The sequence below is a fragment of the Lepisosteus platostomus genome, chromosome 5 (genome assembly GCF_059453375.1).
Source record: "Lepisosteus platostomus isolate fLepPlt1 chromosome 5, fLepPlt1.hap1, whole genome shotgun sequence".
Lineage (NCBI taxonomy): Eukaryota > Metazoa > Chordata > Actinopteri > Semionotiformes > Lepisosteidae > Lepisosteus > Lepisosteus platostomus.
In genome coordinates, this window is record NC_142615.1 from 44,155,265 (window position 1) to 44,174,900 (window position 19,636).

General features: G+C 40.7%; 1 protein-coding gene across 1 annotated transcript; it reads left to right on the forward strand.

The window, feature by feature from the left end:
* Positions 1–4,908: 4,908 nt before the first annotated feature.
* Positions 4,909–15,286, forward strand: LOC148666968 (uncharacterized). The gene is made up of 2 exons (XM_088632460.1): positions 4,909–5,512; positions 12,666–15,286. The coding sequence occupies exons 1-2, from the start codon at positions 5,173–5,175 to the stop codon at positions 14,072–14,074; spliced, it is 1,749 nt and encodes a 582-aa protein (XP_088488586.1). The 5' UTR covers positions 4,909–5,172; the 3' UTR covers positions 14,075–15,286.
* The last annotated feature ends 4,350 nt before the right edge of the window (positions 15,287–19,636 follow it).

The following is a 19,636-nucleotide window of genomic DNA, read 5'->3' on the forward strand; positions in this document are numbered from 1 at the left end:
AGCAGCTCACATAGCTTTCAACTCAGTGCGGAGTCCAGAGGGAGGCTTCGCTCGCTGAATGATGTCTCAAGAAACCCCGGTTGAGATTTAACAGGTGTCTAATAATCACGTTCAAAAAGGTGCCGAAAAGTTTCTTTTTTAACATAACCTTACATTTACCCATACAGTACAATGTATTTTCTGTACCCTCAAATCCCCAATGCTACTACTTTCTCCTGAGAAACACAAGTATAGAGTGAAATCACAATAAATTATACAACAAATCTATTCAAACGCCCAGATATGACAGAACACATTTAAGACTTTCACCCCTTTAAATATGTATTTCCTTAATTTCAGTTCTCTTCCCTCCCCAGAATACGGGAAAATTCACTATCGCATATTAAAGGCTGTACAGTACGTACTCAATTGTTTAACAAAAACAATCACATTTCCTGCAAATATCAAGTGGGTTGAGGTTTTGCTAAGAAATCCAATTAAGTAGAGATGAGATTGAGATTAAGTGGAGATTCTTTATACCACCTCCTTAATACTTTTCACTGAGATGCCTTATGTAGCAGAGAGGTCATTAAAGAGATTAAGGATGTGTAATATTTCTGCTTTTACATTAAATATATTCAGCTACAGTAGACTTATTTAAAATCCAAGACTTACAAGAATCTATTACAGACAGAGATTAAGTGTTTCTAACTTGATTTTCCAAAGTTATTGACTAAGAGGATTTATAATTACTGTTTGAGCATTTGTTATTTACTTAGAGGTTGAGTGTTACAATGTGTAAATGAAGGTAAAATAAATTCTGATATAACATGCCTACAAATTGTGATATTTGAAAAAAATTGGGAAGGACTTCTACAGTTAATATATAGAAAAGAGTAACATAAAGTATAAATACAATATCAAGAAAAAAATATCTGATGCTTTTTAAATGTTCCAATATCTAATAATTGAACTGGTTCCTCAATGTCAATTTAGGGTACCACAGGGATCAGTGCTGGGGCCAATATTGTTCTCTCTGTACATGCTGCTGCTAGGTAGGATAAAACAAAAACATAATATTAACTTTTATTCATATGCTGATGACACTCAAATAAACATTTTGTTTACACCTAACGACAACTCGTCTATTATCACTTTATTTAATTGCATTAATGAAGTAAAGACTTGGATGTGTGAAAACATTTTGTTACTCAACTCTGATAAAACAGGTTCTGTTGTTTGGTGGCTACAATACTGATAGGACTACTATAACTTCAGCACTTAACTCAGTGGATTCAAAAATTTGCCTCAAAGACTCAGCACGTAACCATATTAGACACAAGGCTCTCGTTTAACTCTCATGTTAAAAGAGTATCAAAACATGCTTCCTACTGTTAAGAAAAATTGTAAAACTAAGGCAGTTTCCACTCAAGACACAGAGAAATTAATGCATGCTCTTGCATACAGCAGGTTAGACTACTGCAATGCCCCACTATCAGGTAGTAAAGACCTTTAGAGACCGCTGTGTATAAGCCCCACATAAGTGATGTGAACAAACAGCGTTTTACAAAGGAGCTGCTTTGGAGTCGACAAAACTCATCTTGGTCTCTCTGCACAGCCAAATTTCAAGTAATCAGCTCCGTGTACAGAAGGAAAGTGCATTTGGTACGAAATGCCATGAAACACCAGAAATACATTGAGAAAAGATGGCCTGTCGCTAGGGACCTTTATGCAGTTGAGAAGCATGCGAAAAAAGGTGGCTTGTTTCCGCTTGGGAAACCTTTCGTTAGGCAAACATGATAACCACTACAGTATGGAAAGCTGCAGGCACTACTGCTGCTGCTGGTGACTCTTGTTGTGAATGCAAGGAGCTGCATCTCCAACATCCCTAACTTCCACTCGATAATCTACTGGACACACCTGCCCCTCACAGAGTCAGTGGAAAGACCCCCGAGTGGGAGTAACGGAAGGCAAAAGAGATAGGGGTCTTTCTCTTCTTCTCACAAGCCATGGGACACAACAGACATACAGAAGGTGCTGCAGCACCATTTTCATAAAATGCAATTATGTTGGATGAAATTGTCGAGCTGCTTCAACCTCTGGGGCAGGAAAGGCAGCTTCAGACATGCCCACAGCCACGCCGGATCAAAGTGGGGAAAGATTTTTCCCCAAACCACCTCCAAGACCGGTGCCCTGAACTGCTTTGCCACAATCAGCCTGTGGAACACGCTGGTGGTGCACCCCAGGAGGCTCACCCCATGGTCCCCCCACTTCACTGTCATCTCCCTGAGCCATGCACCGGTCACAGCTTCTCCAGCCAGCTGTCCAGGAGGCTGAGCTTGAGCTGCTCAAAGTCCTGGCGCATCTAACTGCCAGACAGCTCATCGTCAACCTCCCGCACAGTGTCGACAATAGCTTGAGCAGGTAGAAAGCCATCCTTTATTTCGTAAAGAAGATCCCTGAACTTAGACAATTCAGCCTCATAGAAACATCTACGCCATCGAGACCTGAGCCGGGTGGTTGAGGAACAGAGGCTGCTCAAGCAGCGGGGCTCTCATCTTCGGCATGTAGGAGACATGAACTCCCCCCATGCCAGCAAGACTTCCCTGTAAAAGTGGGGCAGATGTTCCACCAGCCCCAGAGTCAGCCTCATCAGGAGAGCCTCCCACCCCACACCCCTGCAGGTCTTGAGGTGACGTCCCATACAGATGCTATGATTATCCGTGTTAAGGACGCTCTTCATTTTTAGGCCGATATCAGACAGCCCCAGCCCACCCATGGAGACTTCTCCAATAAGGGTGTTGTAGGCGACCTGTGGAGGGTCCCCTCTCCAAACAGAGCCCACCACCAGCTGTTGAATCTCTCTCTCAATCCTCTAGGGAAGAGGCATCACAGATAGAAGGTACCACAAGAGGGACAGGCACAGCATTTTGACCAATAAGACCGTTCACTTAGAGGTCAGGGACTTGCATCTCCACCTGCCAAGTCTGACCCTCATCTTAACAAGCTTTTCCTTCCACAGCAGGAGCCCAGTGGCCAACTCATCAATACCAATATAGACTGCGAGGACCTTAAGGTGACCCGTCTCCACCTTGAAGGGGTATCCAAGGAGCGGGTCAGTGTCTACCCTCCCCACCGGCATGATCTCAGACTTCTCCAGGTTTACCCTGGTGCCCGAGGCAGTGCAGTAGGCCTGCACCACCTATGGTGTTGTTGGCATATTAATAGATCAGTGAGGTGGCAGCGCCCCCAGGCAAGGCAACCCGTGCACCCGCTCCTTCCTGAGAATCGCCAGGCCCAAAGGCTCAGCCACTGAGGAGTAGAGCAGGGCAGACAGAGGGCAACCCTGGCACATTTACCTGGTCACGGGAAAGAACATCGTGAGGGAACCATTCACCCTGACACACCTCATGATCCCCCTGTACATGAGCCTCATGTCCTCACCTTTTCCCGTCATGTCCTCCACAGGAAGACAGATGAAGGGAAATCCATGTGCTGATTGACAATAAAAAAGTCACTTCAAATTATCCACCAATCTGTATTATGTGTCTGAGCACATCTTTCCTTCCTCCTTTGCAGTGAGCACATTTCTTTCAGTGTCTTCTCCTGTCTTTTCCTTGCTGTATTACTGTCCCCTTCTCTCATGTGGAGATGGATCTACAGCCAAAACCCTGCTTGTTTCACCCTGTTTGTGCAGCGTCAGTCTGTGTGAGGAGAGGGACTCACGCTGCTCCGGTGGCACAATAGGTCAGCATACTTATACATCAGAGTCATGTTGAGATTGTGAGTTCCAGCATCTCCTGGAGCATCATTGATTCTGATATACATAAATAAATTGGTACCAGATGATAATTTATAGCGACTTCCTGATTATTTGTCCCACAATACACACTTTTTTGGGAAAAAAAAATTGAATTGATGTATCATGTGAACCCTTGCTCTTAAGATGGAAAGAGATTGCATTTGGTATTGCATGTAATTAGATGCTAATTATTTTATTTACTTTGCCCTCTTGTTAAGATCTGTTACATCAGGAAAATAAAGTATATGCTCAGTAGAGGGGTTGTCATATTTTGTCTGTTAATCAAATATAATCAACAATTATGGACAACCATTTTTTGCCAAGGTTGTGAATTATAATGCCTTAAAAGTCACATTTAAACTTTCTGTACAATTAAAAAAAACACAGAAATACAAGCGGGCACTGATTTGTGTCCAGAATACTCCAACTTAACAAATCCTGCTCCAGAAATTGTCTCTTCTCCACTTTTGAGCCACTGCCCACCAAAAGGTCTCTGCGTGTCTCTGTTAGGGAGATGTCAAGATGCTGAGCCTGTGCTGTGCTTCAGTGGCGGGTGTAGAGGACACGCTGTTGTACATGGAATGCAAATTGAGCTCCTTGGACATGAAAACTGACAGATGGTTAAAACTTCTCTCAATAAACAGGAGATCCTGTGTCTGGAATCCTGAGGTGCGTTTCTTCCTGTCTTGTCATACAGAATGTATCATTAAGGACAATCACATATGGCTTGATTTTGTTAATGGAAGTATTTATTTCCTTTCTTGGGACAACGTGTTTTTCGAGAAATGCATACAATTTGCGAAATCTGAAATACAAATTTTGCTTATGATGCAGAATAAATACTGCCAGCTGGGAAGAATATGACAGCATTTTTTTCTTTAACCAAAAACCTGCAAAGGGAGACGTTTTCGTTGTGGTAGGGCAAAACAATAAATCTGTTCCGTTTCACAAAATTCACACTTACGAACGGTGCAAGTCGCAGGTGATTCACTCCTCTTGACTAGGTGGCGCTAGGAGGTGCAGTGACGTTTATATCTGTCTGCAGAAACTCCTCTTTCTCAGCTCCGCTTCTCGGTTGTTTTGAAGCCGCGGCCGCGCTAACGACTGACGTCATCACACGGCGCTACACAGCGTACCTGTGGGTGCTTGAATGATTTTTTTTCTATAAAGAAGAAAGTTGTTTTTTTTAATAACTCCAGTTTCTGAAAACGTAGCATCTTGTCAACTGTGTTTATGCTTGAACAGAGCACAGCCCTGACAACAGAATCTGTGAAGAATAAAAATAAAGAAGCAGTTCTGTTTAAACATCGCAAGTCAGCCTTTGTTTCTGATCGACTCTGAAGAAGGATTGGGAGTGCTTGTTAAATCTGCAAACCCAGCTTGACTCGTTTATGCAGGTTTTGCTCAAATCGATTGTGTATGAAATGTCAGAAGTTTTTGGAAACAGAATTTCTGACTCTGAGGACGAGTTTCAAGACAAACTCCGCAGCGTCCAAACTCTGGTGAGACGGGCCGTGATTAAAATCACACAGTGTGTGGAGGACAGTGTCGGGAGTGAAATGGCGCAGCTGAAGAAGGAGAACGAGAGCCTGAAGGTGAGATTGCAGCTGTGGGAGAAGGTGTCGGGAGCAGGAGGAGATCAGGGACAGACAGATCGTGTTGGACACACGCTTCTCTGTGAAGTCACTGCAGAACTAAAAGAAGAAATGGACACGGAACTGCAGCTCTCAGGTCAGTGTGGTGACTTGTATGAAGTCAGAGTGTGTGTGTGTGTTAAAAACCAGTGTCTATAACTAACTCAATGGTGAGATTTTTTAAACAACAAACTTTATTTTAAAAAAAACATCTCACAATAGTAAACCTTCTCATTATCAGTACGCGTTCTAACAAAGTATCAAACCGTCATCAAACTTTCCTCACTGGTGAGAGTATAGTGGAGAGATGCTGAGTGACGTGGGACAGACGTGTGATGTAGCAACGGGATTCTTTATTGGAAACTGAACTGTTTTGTCCGGTTACGGTGCTGAAAACACCTCGTTCACATTCAACAATTGTTTCACTGAATCAATTTGTACTCCAACGTCATTAGGAAACATCATTTATAAATATTGTATTTACGTTGTATTGGTCTAAATTTTATAAGTATACTAATGATTGTGTATATAAACATTATTTAATTGATTTAAGTATTACTGTCGTCCAGGGTCTGTGTCTGTTTTAACTCCTCTGGAATATTAATCCAGTGTGTCTGTATTAACCCCTCTGTCTCTAAGTGCATTGTTTATGTACTGTACTGTGCAGTAATTGTGTCTGTATTAACACGACTCTCTCTGTGCAGTTTAAATTACTGTAATGTGCAGTGTGTCTCTATTAATCCCTCTCTTTCTCAATGCAGTGTTAATGACCTGTAGTGTGCAGTCAATGTGTCTGTATTAACCCCTTTCTTTGATTGCAGTGTTAATGTCCTATAGTGTCCAGTCAGTCTGTGTTAACCCCTCTTTCAGTGCAGTGTTAATGTGCTGTAGTGTCCAGTTACTGTGTCTGTATTCACCCCTCTCTCTCAGTGCAGTCTTTATGTCCTGTAGTGTCCAGTCATTGTGTATGGATTAACCCGCCTCTCTCTGTGCAGTTTTAAACTACTGTAATGTGCAGTCAGTGTGTCTGTATTAATCCCTCTCTCTCAGTGCAGTGTTAATGCACTCTAGTGTCCAGTCAGTGTATCTGTATTAATAGGCTGGGCAAACGATTTTTAAAATTTTTAAAAAATAAATAAAAAATGAGATATAATGATGTGTTCCTGCTTAACTTAGACATTGCACGACTTTAAAAAAACATATAGAAACAGGTTTCGAGAGTTAAAAACCACTTTTTATGCGCGAAAAATGGGTGATTTTTCTTCCTCGTGATCAGCTCAGAATCTTTGTGTACGCTGTAAGGTTTTTACTTCTTAATTAAACGTTTAAAATACACGAATTTCATAAAGACAACACACATTTCAAAGAGAAAAAATCCCATTCTTTTCTCTTCCTGGTGTGTGAAACTGATCAGCAGGTCTTTTTTTCCCAATCAGAGGCTCTGAAAATAGCGTACCGCCCACTGCGCTCCGTCAGAGAGGGGCGCGGCACCGAGAGAGGGAGGAGGCGCAGAGCGCAGCAGTACAGAACGAACGTTCTGCTGCCTGGAGCGCTTATGGCAGCGATCGCGTCTGCATTTATAACTTTTAAGTTTTTAAAATTAATCAAGCAATATGAAGCATCTCTTTTTACTTTTAAGTCACTTAATTATCATTAAGCACAGCTTTCTCACCACTTAGACTACTTTTTGATACCATCCTTAGACAAAGCAGAAACTTCTTGTTCTGTCTAATGACATTACAAGTGGAAAGATTACAGATTTTAATCGTCTTTAATTTTGTTACGTTATACATTTTAGAAACGTTTCATCCATACAAACACCACAAAACTATTCTCGATTGTATTTCTGAATAGTATGTTACACTTAGTTCACGGTTTTAAATACATCTAATTAAGAAAGTTAGGTGTTAGCATAAACTATTAGCAATCAATAATATTAAATTTAGCACTGTAATAAGTTGTTGCACTTTCCCCCGCATCTTGTAAAAATATATTTTCATCGTTCAAATATACATTAAGTCTGACTATCATATAATAAGTTAAATACAAAACTAAAGAAAAAATAGGGTTAAATATAATTCAAAATATTTTGCTAACAATGTTAACTGTTTATGAATAATAAAATGTATTCCTGTGTGTGTGGGGTTTACATGTTCTCTCTGGGTTACATGGTTTTTCTCCATATGTGTGATATGACTCCCTCTCACACTCCAAAACATACTGGTAAGTTAATTGGTTTATGGGAAAACTGGCCCTGGTGTGTGTGTGTGTTTGTGTCTGTCCTGTGATGGACTGGCGCTATGTCCAGGGTGTATTCTGCCTTGTGTCCGTTGCTTACTGGGATAGGCTCCAAATCCTCTGTACTGGATAAAGAGATTAGAAATGGATGGAAGTAAAGGCACTGTGTGGATGGAACTATACACAGTGTTAGAAACCCATTATGAAATGGTAGCATCTCACTGAGAATAAAATATTTTATAGTGCTGGCTTAAGGAAACAGCCTTTCCACCTCTCTTGCACATCAGTATCCATACCTAGTTATTTAAACAAATTGCCTCTAATTATAAACATCTTAATATGCTGGCTCTGTGGATCCGCATCAGCTATGTTTGCCCATTCCTTCAATTCATGTGCATCCAACACACAGTTCAATGCCAGCAACTACACAAAATCTAAAATACAATCCTCATTTCAGTATCTATGTAAACATATAGTCTGTTAACTTCATCATCTTCATCAAAAGTATGCCTAACTCCATTAGGAAGTGTGCTTGTTATCAGTGTATTCCTCAGCTTTCCCCAAATTATCTTCTTCTTACCAACATCTCTAGTCTTTTATCCTGCAATAACTCAGCCAACACTTAAATCTTCAAAAGCTGCTTGTGTTAATTTCTTGAAATCACAAATATCATGTGTAAATACTGGCCATGTAATACTCTGCATTGTAGAATAATAGTTTATTTTAAAGGGAACTAGAGAATCTAAGAACTAGAGAAATCAAGAAAGGCTTTTTTTCTAGAATTAATAAATGCACATCCTGTTCACTGGGGAAATTAAATCCACACTGAGCAATCTTCAATATGTTCAGAATATGACAGCAAGAATCCTATCAGGGATGCATTACACCTGTTTTCAAGTCCTTGCAGTGGTTACCTATCAGGTTTCGAGTCAACTTCAAAATCCTTATCCTCATTCAGTACCTACAGTATATGGCTTATTATCTGTCTACTCCCCACCTTTGTCCGTCTGACTCTGGTCTTCTAGCTGTCCTCAAGAACATCTACATTCTGTGGGTGACAGGGTCTTCTCTAGCTGCACCCCAGAACTCTCAATTTGTATTCCCAGTGATATCAGTCACGTACCCTAAATGCATTTAAATCTAACCTCAGAACCTTTCTTTTCAGAAGACTTAGTGTCTGTATCTGCTTCGTTTTCTAATTTTGGTAGCACCTCTAACTGCTTGTCTTTCTTATATGTATTTACTTTGTAATCTGTGGTCCTTTTATCTGTTTTTATATCTACTGTATTGCTTTGAGATGCCACCTTTAATGGTGATATATAAAATAAAGTTTTTTATTATTGTTATAGAGAAACATGATCAGATTTTCCCTGGTTCAGAAATTAGAGAAACATGATCAGATTTTCCCTGGTTCAGAAAAAAAAGATCTAAAGTATACTAGTTTGTCACTCTTCTCATTCCCTTTGCTAAATGACTTTTCATACTAATCTGATCAATCTAACTGCCTGTTTTCTGTGCTTTCTCTATCCTGCTAGATTTGCAATTATTCTGAAAATGTTCTTCTCTAAATACCTTTTTTCACTGTTAACATCTTGCAGCAACTCTGCGACAAAATATACACTTAGCTCAACCTGACAGTTCATCCTGCTACCAATATTGAATAAAAAAAATCTTAAGATTTCTATATTTATGTCTTTCTTTAGTGGTTTCATTAGTGACAAAGGCTAAACTTGGAAAAATGTATTTTATGTGTTGTGGAAAAAACTGACTTGCTTTAACAAAATATGTTTACAGATCCTTTCACCTGCCAATCTACCTGAATGCCCAACTATCTGAGAAGCCCTCCATGAAACCATGGTTGCTATTAATTCATTTAGGGCTCACTGACAGAATTGCTGTTTTTTATGCATGATAATTTTCTGATTCCTCACTCTGTTTCATGTTTATAGATAAGACTTTATTGATCGCGAAGGGAAATTGATGTACATGTTCATATACATGATGAACATGTTTGCATGTTCTTTTGTAACATACACCTTTTTGTGATTTTTTTGTATATCTAAGCAAGTGTTCCTGCATCCCTCTTCTGCACTGTAGTCATGGCTTTTTTTCTGTTTGCTTATTTCAAAGCAACACCTGCTCCATTTCTAAAACTTTTTGCCCATGTGCATTTTTGTATTTTTTACACCTCTAGCACTTAAACGTCCTGAATTTTCATTTGCATTAATTTGTAGAATGAATTTGAGTTTTAGCCTTAAGTTTTCACTATCTTTTGTTTCTTGTCCTACAACTGTTATTATTGATCACCGAATTATTGTACTTGACATGACTTCATTCAGCCTTTCCTGAACGTCTATGACAGGCAGAGAGAGTGCCGTTTCTGGTGCGATCTTTTGCAGCTGACATTTCACTGTTTTAAACGAACAAGAAATTAGATTGCTCATAAATCACTTATTCTATATAAACACAGCGTAATTGCCCTCCGAAAATCCTCTTTTTCTTGTTTGTTTTAGAGACCTTGATCGAAACTGATTTTAGATGTCAGAAAGGATTTATTTACTCTATTTCCTACATTGCTTTATCGAGATTTTAACTTTATATCTAGGCTCAGATTTCAACTATAAATCGTACAGTAATTAATAGCAGTAAATACTGATGTTTTGCACCCTCTTACCACAAAAATATGTTTTGTAGCTGGGATTAACTTCATTTCATACGCGTAGCTACTACGATTCGGACAGTGAACAGTTAAAGATGGCGGCAAATCAGACACCCAGAGGGGGGGGGGGCGTCTTCTCGCCTCCATAACTAAAATGCCAAATAGGAGTGGCTTAAGCGACATACACAGTCGTGTAACTGACAGTTTGAGGTAGCCGATCGTGTAAATTTCGCTTTGTTGCTGATAGGTTAAGCTTTCGAAACTCTTCCCCAAAGTCATGTGACTGATTTTTCGCCCTGTTTCGTTGGTTAAACGCAATGATCACAAGCACCACCATGGTAACTGGGATGTGTAGTTTTTAATTCTGTTTGAATTATAACTGTACGTACTGTCTTCATATTTGGCCAGGGCTTTAAAGAGAAGGCGCGCCAAAAAATTTCGGTGCCGTCATCTCCGCTTTAAAGGTACCCCCGTGCTGGAAGCATTTGACCTCGGAACGTTTGCCCAGCGTAGTATTAACCCCTCTCTCTCTCAGTGCACTGTTAATGTAAATGTAATGTAATTGTGATATTATTACAGTAGACTTTTTACATGGTAGTTAGGTTTCTGACGAAGCTAAATCAGAACACGCCCTTATACCCACTTATTCCACTATGTTTAAACAACCCGAATTGATTGTGAGTGTACTTGTATGCGTGTGTGTAGTTTAAAGCTTTTAAGATCACATGGCCTCAGCTATCACTACTATGCTGATGATACTCAAATATACATCCATATCAAACCTGACACTGATGTGGCTGTCTCTATTCTATTTATTTGTATCCCCGATATAAAAACTTGGATGACTCAAAATGTCCTTCATTTAACTGTGACAAGACTGAAGTCCTGCTTATTGGCACCACCCATCAACTTTGTACAACCAATGTGTAACTCTATCTGTAGATGGTCTTGTACTTGAGCTTCAGTCTAAATTGAAAAACTTGTAATAATAATAATAATAATAATAATTTAATAATTGCTTACACTTATATAGCGCTTTTCTGGACACTCCACTCAAAGCGCTTTACAGGTAATGGGGATCCCCTCCACCACCACCAATGTGTAGCATCCACCTGGATGATGCGACGGCAGCCATAGTGCGCCAGAACGCTCACCACACATCAGCTATCAGTGGGGAGGAGAGCAGAGTAATGTAGCCAATTCATAGAGGGGGAGTATTAGGAGGCCATGATTGGTAAGGGCCAATTGGAAATTTGGCCAGGACACCGGGGTTACACCCCTACTCTTTTCGAGAAGCGCCCTGGGATTTTTAATGACCACAGAGAGTCAGGACCTCGGTTTTACGTCTCATCCGAAGGACGGCGCCTGTTTACAGTATAGTGTCCCCATCACTATACTGGGGCATTAGGACCCACATGGACCACAGGGTGAGCGCCCCCTGCTGGCCCCACTAACACCTCTTCCAGCAGCAACCTTAGTTTTTCCCAGGAGGTCTCCCATCCAGGTACTGACCAGGCTCACACCTGCTTAGCTTCAGTGGGTTGCCAGTTGTGAGTTGCAGGGTGATATGGCTGCTGGCGTGGATGATATTTGACGTTCGACCCACATGTGCAGCATGTTGTCAGAACATCTTTCATTCACCTCATAAATATTGCTTGACAACGCCCTATGTTATCACTAACTGTGGCTGAAAAGTGTTGTCTAATCTTGAATCGACTACTGTAATGCTCTACTCTCTGGGGATTCTAAATCCCCATTGAACAAACTCCAGTATGTCCAAAATTCAGCAGCCAGAATCCTGACCAGGTCTAGTACAAATGATCACGTTACTCCTATCCTGGAGTCCTTGCACTGGCTTCCTGTCAAGTTTCATATCGACCTAACAGTCCTCCTGCTCACCTATAAGACTCTCCATGGCTCGGTACCTGTCTGAGTTATCACCCTACTCCCCACCTCACAACCTTCTCTCTTCTAATTCTGCTCTCCTTACTGTCCACCAAGCCCATCTACATTGTATGGGTGACATGGCCTTCACCTGTTATCCCCCCAAGCTCTGGAACTCTCTCCCTAAGGATATCGGAGAGTCACCTTCTCTAAACTCCAAATCCAGACTCAAAAACTTTTTCTTCAGAAAAGCCTTTATTTAACTGTTCTGTACCCCTCTGCTCCTACTGTACTTAGTACCACTGTCTACTGTCTCCTCTAACTGTGTATTCTCATCGTGCTAATTTTGTGTATTTTTTGTTGTTGGCATTCTGTAAAATGCTTTGAGAAGCCACTTCGTTATAGGTATAAAACTATAAAATAAAGTTTATTCTTATAAAGGTCGTGTCTTCTTGTCCTTTGTTTACAGGCTCAGAGGCCAGTGTTCTCTCCGATGCTGGGGAAAGGGCTCTTCTTGAACAGCAGCACAGTAAGGAGGACTGGAGCTCCAGTCTGATGCAGGAGACAGAGCTCACTGCCGCAGAAGGGAAAGAGGCACTTAGTGAGCAGCACACAGACAGCAGACAGAGTGTCAAGGATCTGGACTCTGTGCCCATGATGAAGACAGAGCCTGAGAGTGAGCCACCTGGGCTCTTAGTATGTGATGATTTTACAGAGAAGATGAATAATCTGGACACAATCAATATTACACAAAGTTGTAATGAACTTGGCTGCGTCTCTGTACAAGAGCACAGTAAAAAACTGGATGTTTTATATCTTACAGAGCAGGATATGGATCCCAAGTTGATTGACCCTGCAGAGAAGCAGACTGATGTGTCTGGTAAAGAGAAAAGTACTGAGTCACAGCACACTGAGAAGAGTCAGTACAGGGAGGAGCAACAGCAGCTCCTACAGGGCTTGATAAGAATTAGGCCTTGTTCTGTTCAAGTGGAGAGACTGTCATTGCACAGTCTAAAACAATCATATGATCCCTTAGATTCTGTTGAGTTTACACACAGGTTTAATAATCTGGTCACTGAGAAAATTGTTGAAAGTTTTAATGAATGGGAGAGTATGTCTGTTCTTGGGCAAAGAGAGAAACAGCTGAATGAACTGGACGGCTTAAGTGTCAGAGAGCTGGAGAAGGAGCCCCAGATGATTCACACTGCTGAGCAGCACACTGAAGGTCACGGTGGAGAAAACACAGCTCTGTTTCAGCACACAGAGCAAGGCCATTCCATGGAGCATTTGCAGAATAAGAGACCCCAGCACGATCAGAGGATGAGGAAGAATCACTCAAGGCCTTGCTCAGATGGAGTGGACAAACTGCCATTATGGCACGGGGAGGAGCAGCTTTTCTGTCAGTCTAGCATTTCAAAACCCTACCAGCACCTTCACACAGCAGAGAGACCTTTCAGCTGCAGTCAGTGTGGGAAGAGTTTTAGTCAGTCAAGTAACTTAATAGACCACCAGTGCAGTCACACAGGAGAGAGACCATTCAGCTGCAGTCAGTGTGGGAAGAGTTTTAGTCAATCAAATAACTTAAAAACCCACCAGCGCATTCACACAGCAGAGAGACCGTTCACCTGCAGTCAGTGTGGGAAGAGTTTTAGTCAGTCAAGTAACTTAAAAACCCACCAGCGCATTCACACAGGAGAGAGACTGTTCAGCTGCAGTCAGTGTGGAAAGAGTTTTAGTCAGTCAAGTACCTTAATAGCCCACCAGCGCATTCACACAGGAGAGAGACCATTCAGCTGCAGACAGTGTGGGAAGAGTTTTAGTCGGTCAGGTGGCTTAAAAACCCACCAGCGCATTCACTCAGGAGAGAGACCGTTGTAGCGGCAAGGTTTATTAAAATACAGGAATTAAGTTTGCTTCTCCCTTGCCAGTCTCTCTCTCCCTCATCTCAAGTGGTGCTGGACACAGAGAGGTGATTCCATTTGGTTCACATTTAAGGTGTTTTTCTAACTGACAGTGAGTTCTGATAAGGAACAACTCCCAAAGCTGAGACACGTGAATGGTCATCGCTGGTGCATCGCTGTCTGGGAGATTCCAAGGGAGAGTCTCATCCCAAGTGGTTTACAACCCCAAGGTCAAAGTTCATGGTTACTCATCCTCACACGGGGCACCAATAACTGTAGGGGTTTGTGCATTTCCCGGGACAATTGTTAATTGTAGCAGTAAGTCACGAAATGATTCTTGAATGCCCAACGAACTTTCAACCAATGAGCGACCGTAGTTCCTCCAGGTACAACTCCAGCTCCTCCTGGACATCCTCAGACTCGGCTCAGACAGTCACGTAATGGCCAGTGTGTCCCAGTGCCAGGACTTTTCCTTGTTCTAAGAGTTGAGAATGGAGGTTGCCAGCGTGTAACCAAAGGATCCACCCGAGGCTAGCCCAGCAGCAAGCCTCGTGAACCCACCGCGAATGCTCACCTGATCAACGAGTGAATTACGGTTGGAACTGTGGACAGCTGAATATCAGTATTCAGGAATCGCGCTACATCGGGAACGAACCGGTCTTCTTCCTGTCTAAAGAGTGTGACTTTTCTGTGTGCAAACTCTGCTAGTTTCAGCCAACACAGGTCTTCAGAGAGCATCAGCAGCGCACCTCAGCAGAAATCTCTCCCTCCTTCTCCTTCTCTCAAGTCGAACCAGCACTGCCTTGCACCAGGCCAGAGAGCACCGATTGGACACGGCAACAGCCTGCCACTGCTTCTTTGCGTCCGTGGGAGATCTGGATCCCCATAGAGCTGATGAGTATTCAACTTTCTGCATTACAGCTCGAGAATTCAATTGTTACCTCAACCTGAGTTGATAGCAATTTAATTCCTATGAGTCATGTACTTGCTTTTGAGTATCTAATGTACAAGTTGTAACAAAGTTCATTTACAAAATGGTCTAAATGAATGATATACGGAATGTATGTCCCTCTTGGTTTGTAACTCTTCGTGATTGAATATATACCTTTTGTGTACTGCTAACCCCCTCTATAAGATCTGTTATGTTTATGCACATTTTTTGTATTAATAAATGTATTGTTGTGTATTAGTATCTGCGTGTGTGCGTTGTTTGAGTTATCCTGCAAGGTTGATTCTAATAGCCATCAAAAGAATAAGTTTTGTGACTTGCTGCTATAATTAATAATTGTCCCAGTTAAGCACAAAACCCCTACATTTACTGGTGCCTCGTGAGAGGATGCCTATAGAGTGAAGAACAGGAATATGTAAGATGATTAATATACATTAATATACCCATCCACTCGATTCAGGGTTGTGGTAGAACTGGAACAATCCTGGCAAGCAGTGGGTGCAAAGCAGAGTATCGCCCATAATGTGACACCAGTCCACCTATAGCACCCAGGGGTGGTAAAGAACATGACAGTAAGAATACTAATAAACCAAGCCAATGATTTAGTTTTGAAATTTATTCTGAAAATACACATTCACACCTGAAAAATATGTACAGATGCAGCCATTCAAAATGGGTGGGGCATTTCGCGGCATACCCCGGTGGGCGTGTCGCGGTATCACACAGTATCACGCGGTTAATCGCGTCATCTGACGTCATGCCGGAAAGTATCCGGCGTCACCTTGTAAAACCTCCAGGGGGAGCTTAACCTCTCATGTACAGCATTTGAGCTTTTAATTTTGACCTGTGTATTACAGCATGTTAATCATCAGTCATTAAAATGTTGGTATATTTTATGAAAGCAAGATTGCTCAGTTGGACAAAAGTACACAACCTACCTTTATCAGAAATATTTATGCATCAAAGCCTTTACCGAAGATATTACTAATAGTATTAATAATGAATGACTTTGGACAAGCTGTATACTCAAAGTATAATTTCTTTAGCACATTTGTACAAGCACTTGGAATCTGTCCAAGCCATACTTTGTCAGGCATTTTGTTTTACTTCAACGGGCATAAAAACTCCCTTGCTTTTAACAGGGCGTTTCATAATTTCTAACTACAAAAATGATTTAAAATGCGACACTTATCATTCAACTCTCTTCATGTGACTTCCCTTGTAGCCCACTGGTCTACGTGCCCGATTACCAACTCACGGGTTGTGTGTTTAAATCCAGCTGGTGCTGGACTTTTCTTTTAACAAACATTTCTTCGAAAAAATACAATAGCAATATTATGGACAATCAATTGACTTTTATATTTCAAAATATCACAACATGATCGATTCTAAGTCATTTTTGATAACAATGAATAGTCACCTTCTTCCCTTCTGACAACGGTCCCTGCTTCTGCTTCCTGCTTCTATTGTGTGTGTGTAATAGAGTACATTTTTATATAGAAATGGAGGCTGGACAGTATGCGTTACAATATAAACATTTATATTTATTTAAATCGTGTTTTGATTTAAATCACAAATGCGTGTTTAATTATATGTGTTTTTTTAATCATAATCAGGCTAATGCAACATAAATTGATACTGTATCTTTGTCTTCTAAGTATCTTAATAAACTTTCAGCATAGCTTTCTACCCGTTTAGATTTATTTTTCTTGGGATTTTGGGATCAAACGTGGAAGGATTAGATTGTAATCGTTTTTATTTTTCAAATCGTTTTAGAAAAGTGTAATCTATACCTGCCCAGACTGGACGCCTCCCTAAACCCTGCCTTTCACTCCTGTCCTGCTCTTCCCTGCGCACCCCAGCCGGGCGCTCTTCGGCCTCTGCCCGGGACGAATGTATATTTTGATATTTACACCCGGCGCAGCACCGAGGGATTTATAACTGCATTTATAACTTAGTTTTTAAAATTAGTCAAGCAATATGAAGCATCTCCTTTTACTTTTAAGTCCCTCAAATACATTGAGCACAGCTTTCTCACCACTTAAGATTACTTTTTGATACCATCCTTACACAAAGGAGAAACTTTCCGATGACATACAGTACAAGTGGAAAGATTACAGATTTTAATCGTCTTTAATTTTGTTACATTATACGTTTTAGGAACGTTTCATCTAAACAAACACCACAAAACTATTCTCGATTGTATTTCTGAATGTTATGTTACACCTACAGTAGTTCACTGCTTTAAATACATCGAAATAAGAAAGTTAGGTGTAGCACTTTAGATCTTTTTTTCTGAACCAGGGAAAATCTGATCATGTTTCTCTATAACAATAAGAAAAAACTTTATTTTACATATCACCTTTAAAAGTGGCATCTCAAAGCAATACAGTAGATGGAAAAACAGTTAAAGGTTAAACATTAGAGGCTTGCCACACCCGGACTGTTAAACCAACGCATTAGCACGTCAAAGCCCATTGAGGACCCGGGCGCAATAGTTGTTTTGTCCCTTGATTTACTGATCTGCATTAATTATGGAAATCGAGTTCCTGCTCTTTGCAGACGACCTGGTCCCGCTGTCGCCCACAGAACAGAGGCTGCGCCAGAACCTGGCACTGCTGGAGCAGCACTGTCAGACCTGGGCGCCGACAGTCAATCTGGACAAGACCAGAGTTATGGTTTTCCAGAAAAAAAGCCAGACCTCAGGGAAACAAGTACAAATTCACACTTAACAACACATTAACACCTAACAACGGGAGCAGGGATGAATTAGGCCAGTACCCACTATTGTTAAACATACAGAAAAGAATATTAAAGTATTGAATATTAGTATTGGCTTTAGTATTAGCCATACAGAACATTAAAGTGCCCCTTTTCCATTCAGCGGGTGCCTGAGCCGCTGTGTCCTATCTTCTGACAGTCGCCGTTGTGAATGTCTGTAGAGTGTATCTTATTTTTAGTACTATATTTTTGTATTATATTCCCTATTAATCAAACTCTAAGAGTATTTATCGGCTTGTCCCCTCCTCCCGCCCCTCTCTGTGTACAGTAGAGCCTCCTGTCCAGCCAGCACATGTCCACAGACATTCACAACAGCGACATATCATAAAACGTTTGCACATATAGTTAAATTATTAGTTGTTTTTCAGGAAGTTAAAAAAACACTTAAATTACTTATCTAGTCTCTCGAAATAAAGTTATTTTTCAAGCAATGCAACAAACGTCGGGCAATGTGTTTTTTTTAATCCAACATTGACAGCCACATCTTAAATCTTGTCAGTCAGCTCTTTTTTCTCTATTTGAATTGTGGCTTACACATCGCACGACTTTAAAAGCTAGAAAGACAGGTTTCGATTCACATTAGCTGGCGAGCCTTGTTAACAAAAAAACAGACAATACACAGGGAGGGGGAGGTCAAGCCAGAGAGAGAGTTTTTTACCCTCTGTATAAAAACCCAAATAACCCGGGGCAGAGACTCTGGGGGGATCATTGCGTGGTACAGAGCAGAGCTCAGTCAATTTTTATGGAATGTGTTTTCTTTCTTCTTTTTTTCAGCATGGAATAAACCTGTTACTTGATTCATATGGATGCCCGGTTACGTTATTGTATTTCTGAATGTTATGTTACACCTACAGTAGTTCACTGCTTTAGATACATCAAATTAAGACACCCAAATTAATAATGTAACATGCCACTGTTTGTTCATGAACAAAGTTATACTGAGATTTCCTTAGATACGCGATTAAAAAAAAAAAATTTGAATCCTCGGCGGAACACATTCCATAAGAATCAGCGCTTTTACAGTATATATCGCCTTTAAAGGTGGCTTCTCAAAATGCTTTACAGGATAAATACAACAAGAACAGCAACAACAACAATATTGTATTTCATTGCACTTTGAAAACCAAGTAATAACTTAACTATATGTGCAAATGTTCCATATGTTGCTGTTGTGAATGCCTGTGGAGTGTATCTTATTTGCCTTACGTCCTGGTTATCTCGCTCGCCCTCCCCCACTCTCTCCCTCAATTCAATTCAATTCAATTCAAGGTGTTTTATTAGCATGACAGATGGGTACAATCAGTGTTGGGTATTTACTTTGCTTTGAGATTCCACTTTTAAAGGTGATATATAAAATTTTGACTAAAATAAATTGATATCTTTGTCTTCTAAGTATCTTAATAAACTTTCAGCATAGCTTTCTCCCCGTTTAGATTTATTTTTCTTAACTAGTATACTTTAGATCTTTTTTTCTGAACCGGGGAAAATCTGATCATGTTTCTCTATAACAACAATAAAAAAACATTATTTTACGTATCACCTTTATGTGATATCACCTTAAGGATGCGCAAATAAATTTAAAATAGTCTTCTTTAGGTGTGAGGGTAGGAGTGGATCGCAGCAGGCATAATCGGCAAATTAGGAAAACAAAGAACTGGACAGGCGAGACGTTTATCCAGAGAGCGAGTGATCAGAAAAAGGAACAGTTGTTACACCCAGGTTTTACGCTCTCTCTCTGTTGAATGAATGAAAGCATTTTATTAAAAACGCGTTTGCGTTTGTCTGGGTATTTACTTTGTAATCTGTGGT

Bases quoted from the DNA above. Each gene is read 5' to 3' on its own strand.
- LOC148666968 (XM_088632460.1), top strand. From the start codon at position 5,173: ATGCAGGTTTTGCTCAAATCGATTGTGTATGAAATGTCAGAAGTTTTT. The intron at 5,513-12,665 runs GTCAGTGTGGTG...CTTTGTTTACAG, and splicing joins CACGGAACTGCAGCTCTCAG to GCTCAGAGGCCAGTGTTCTC.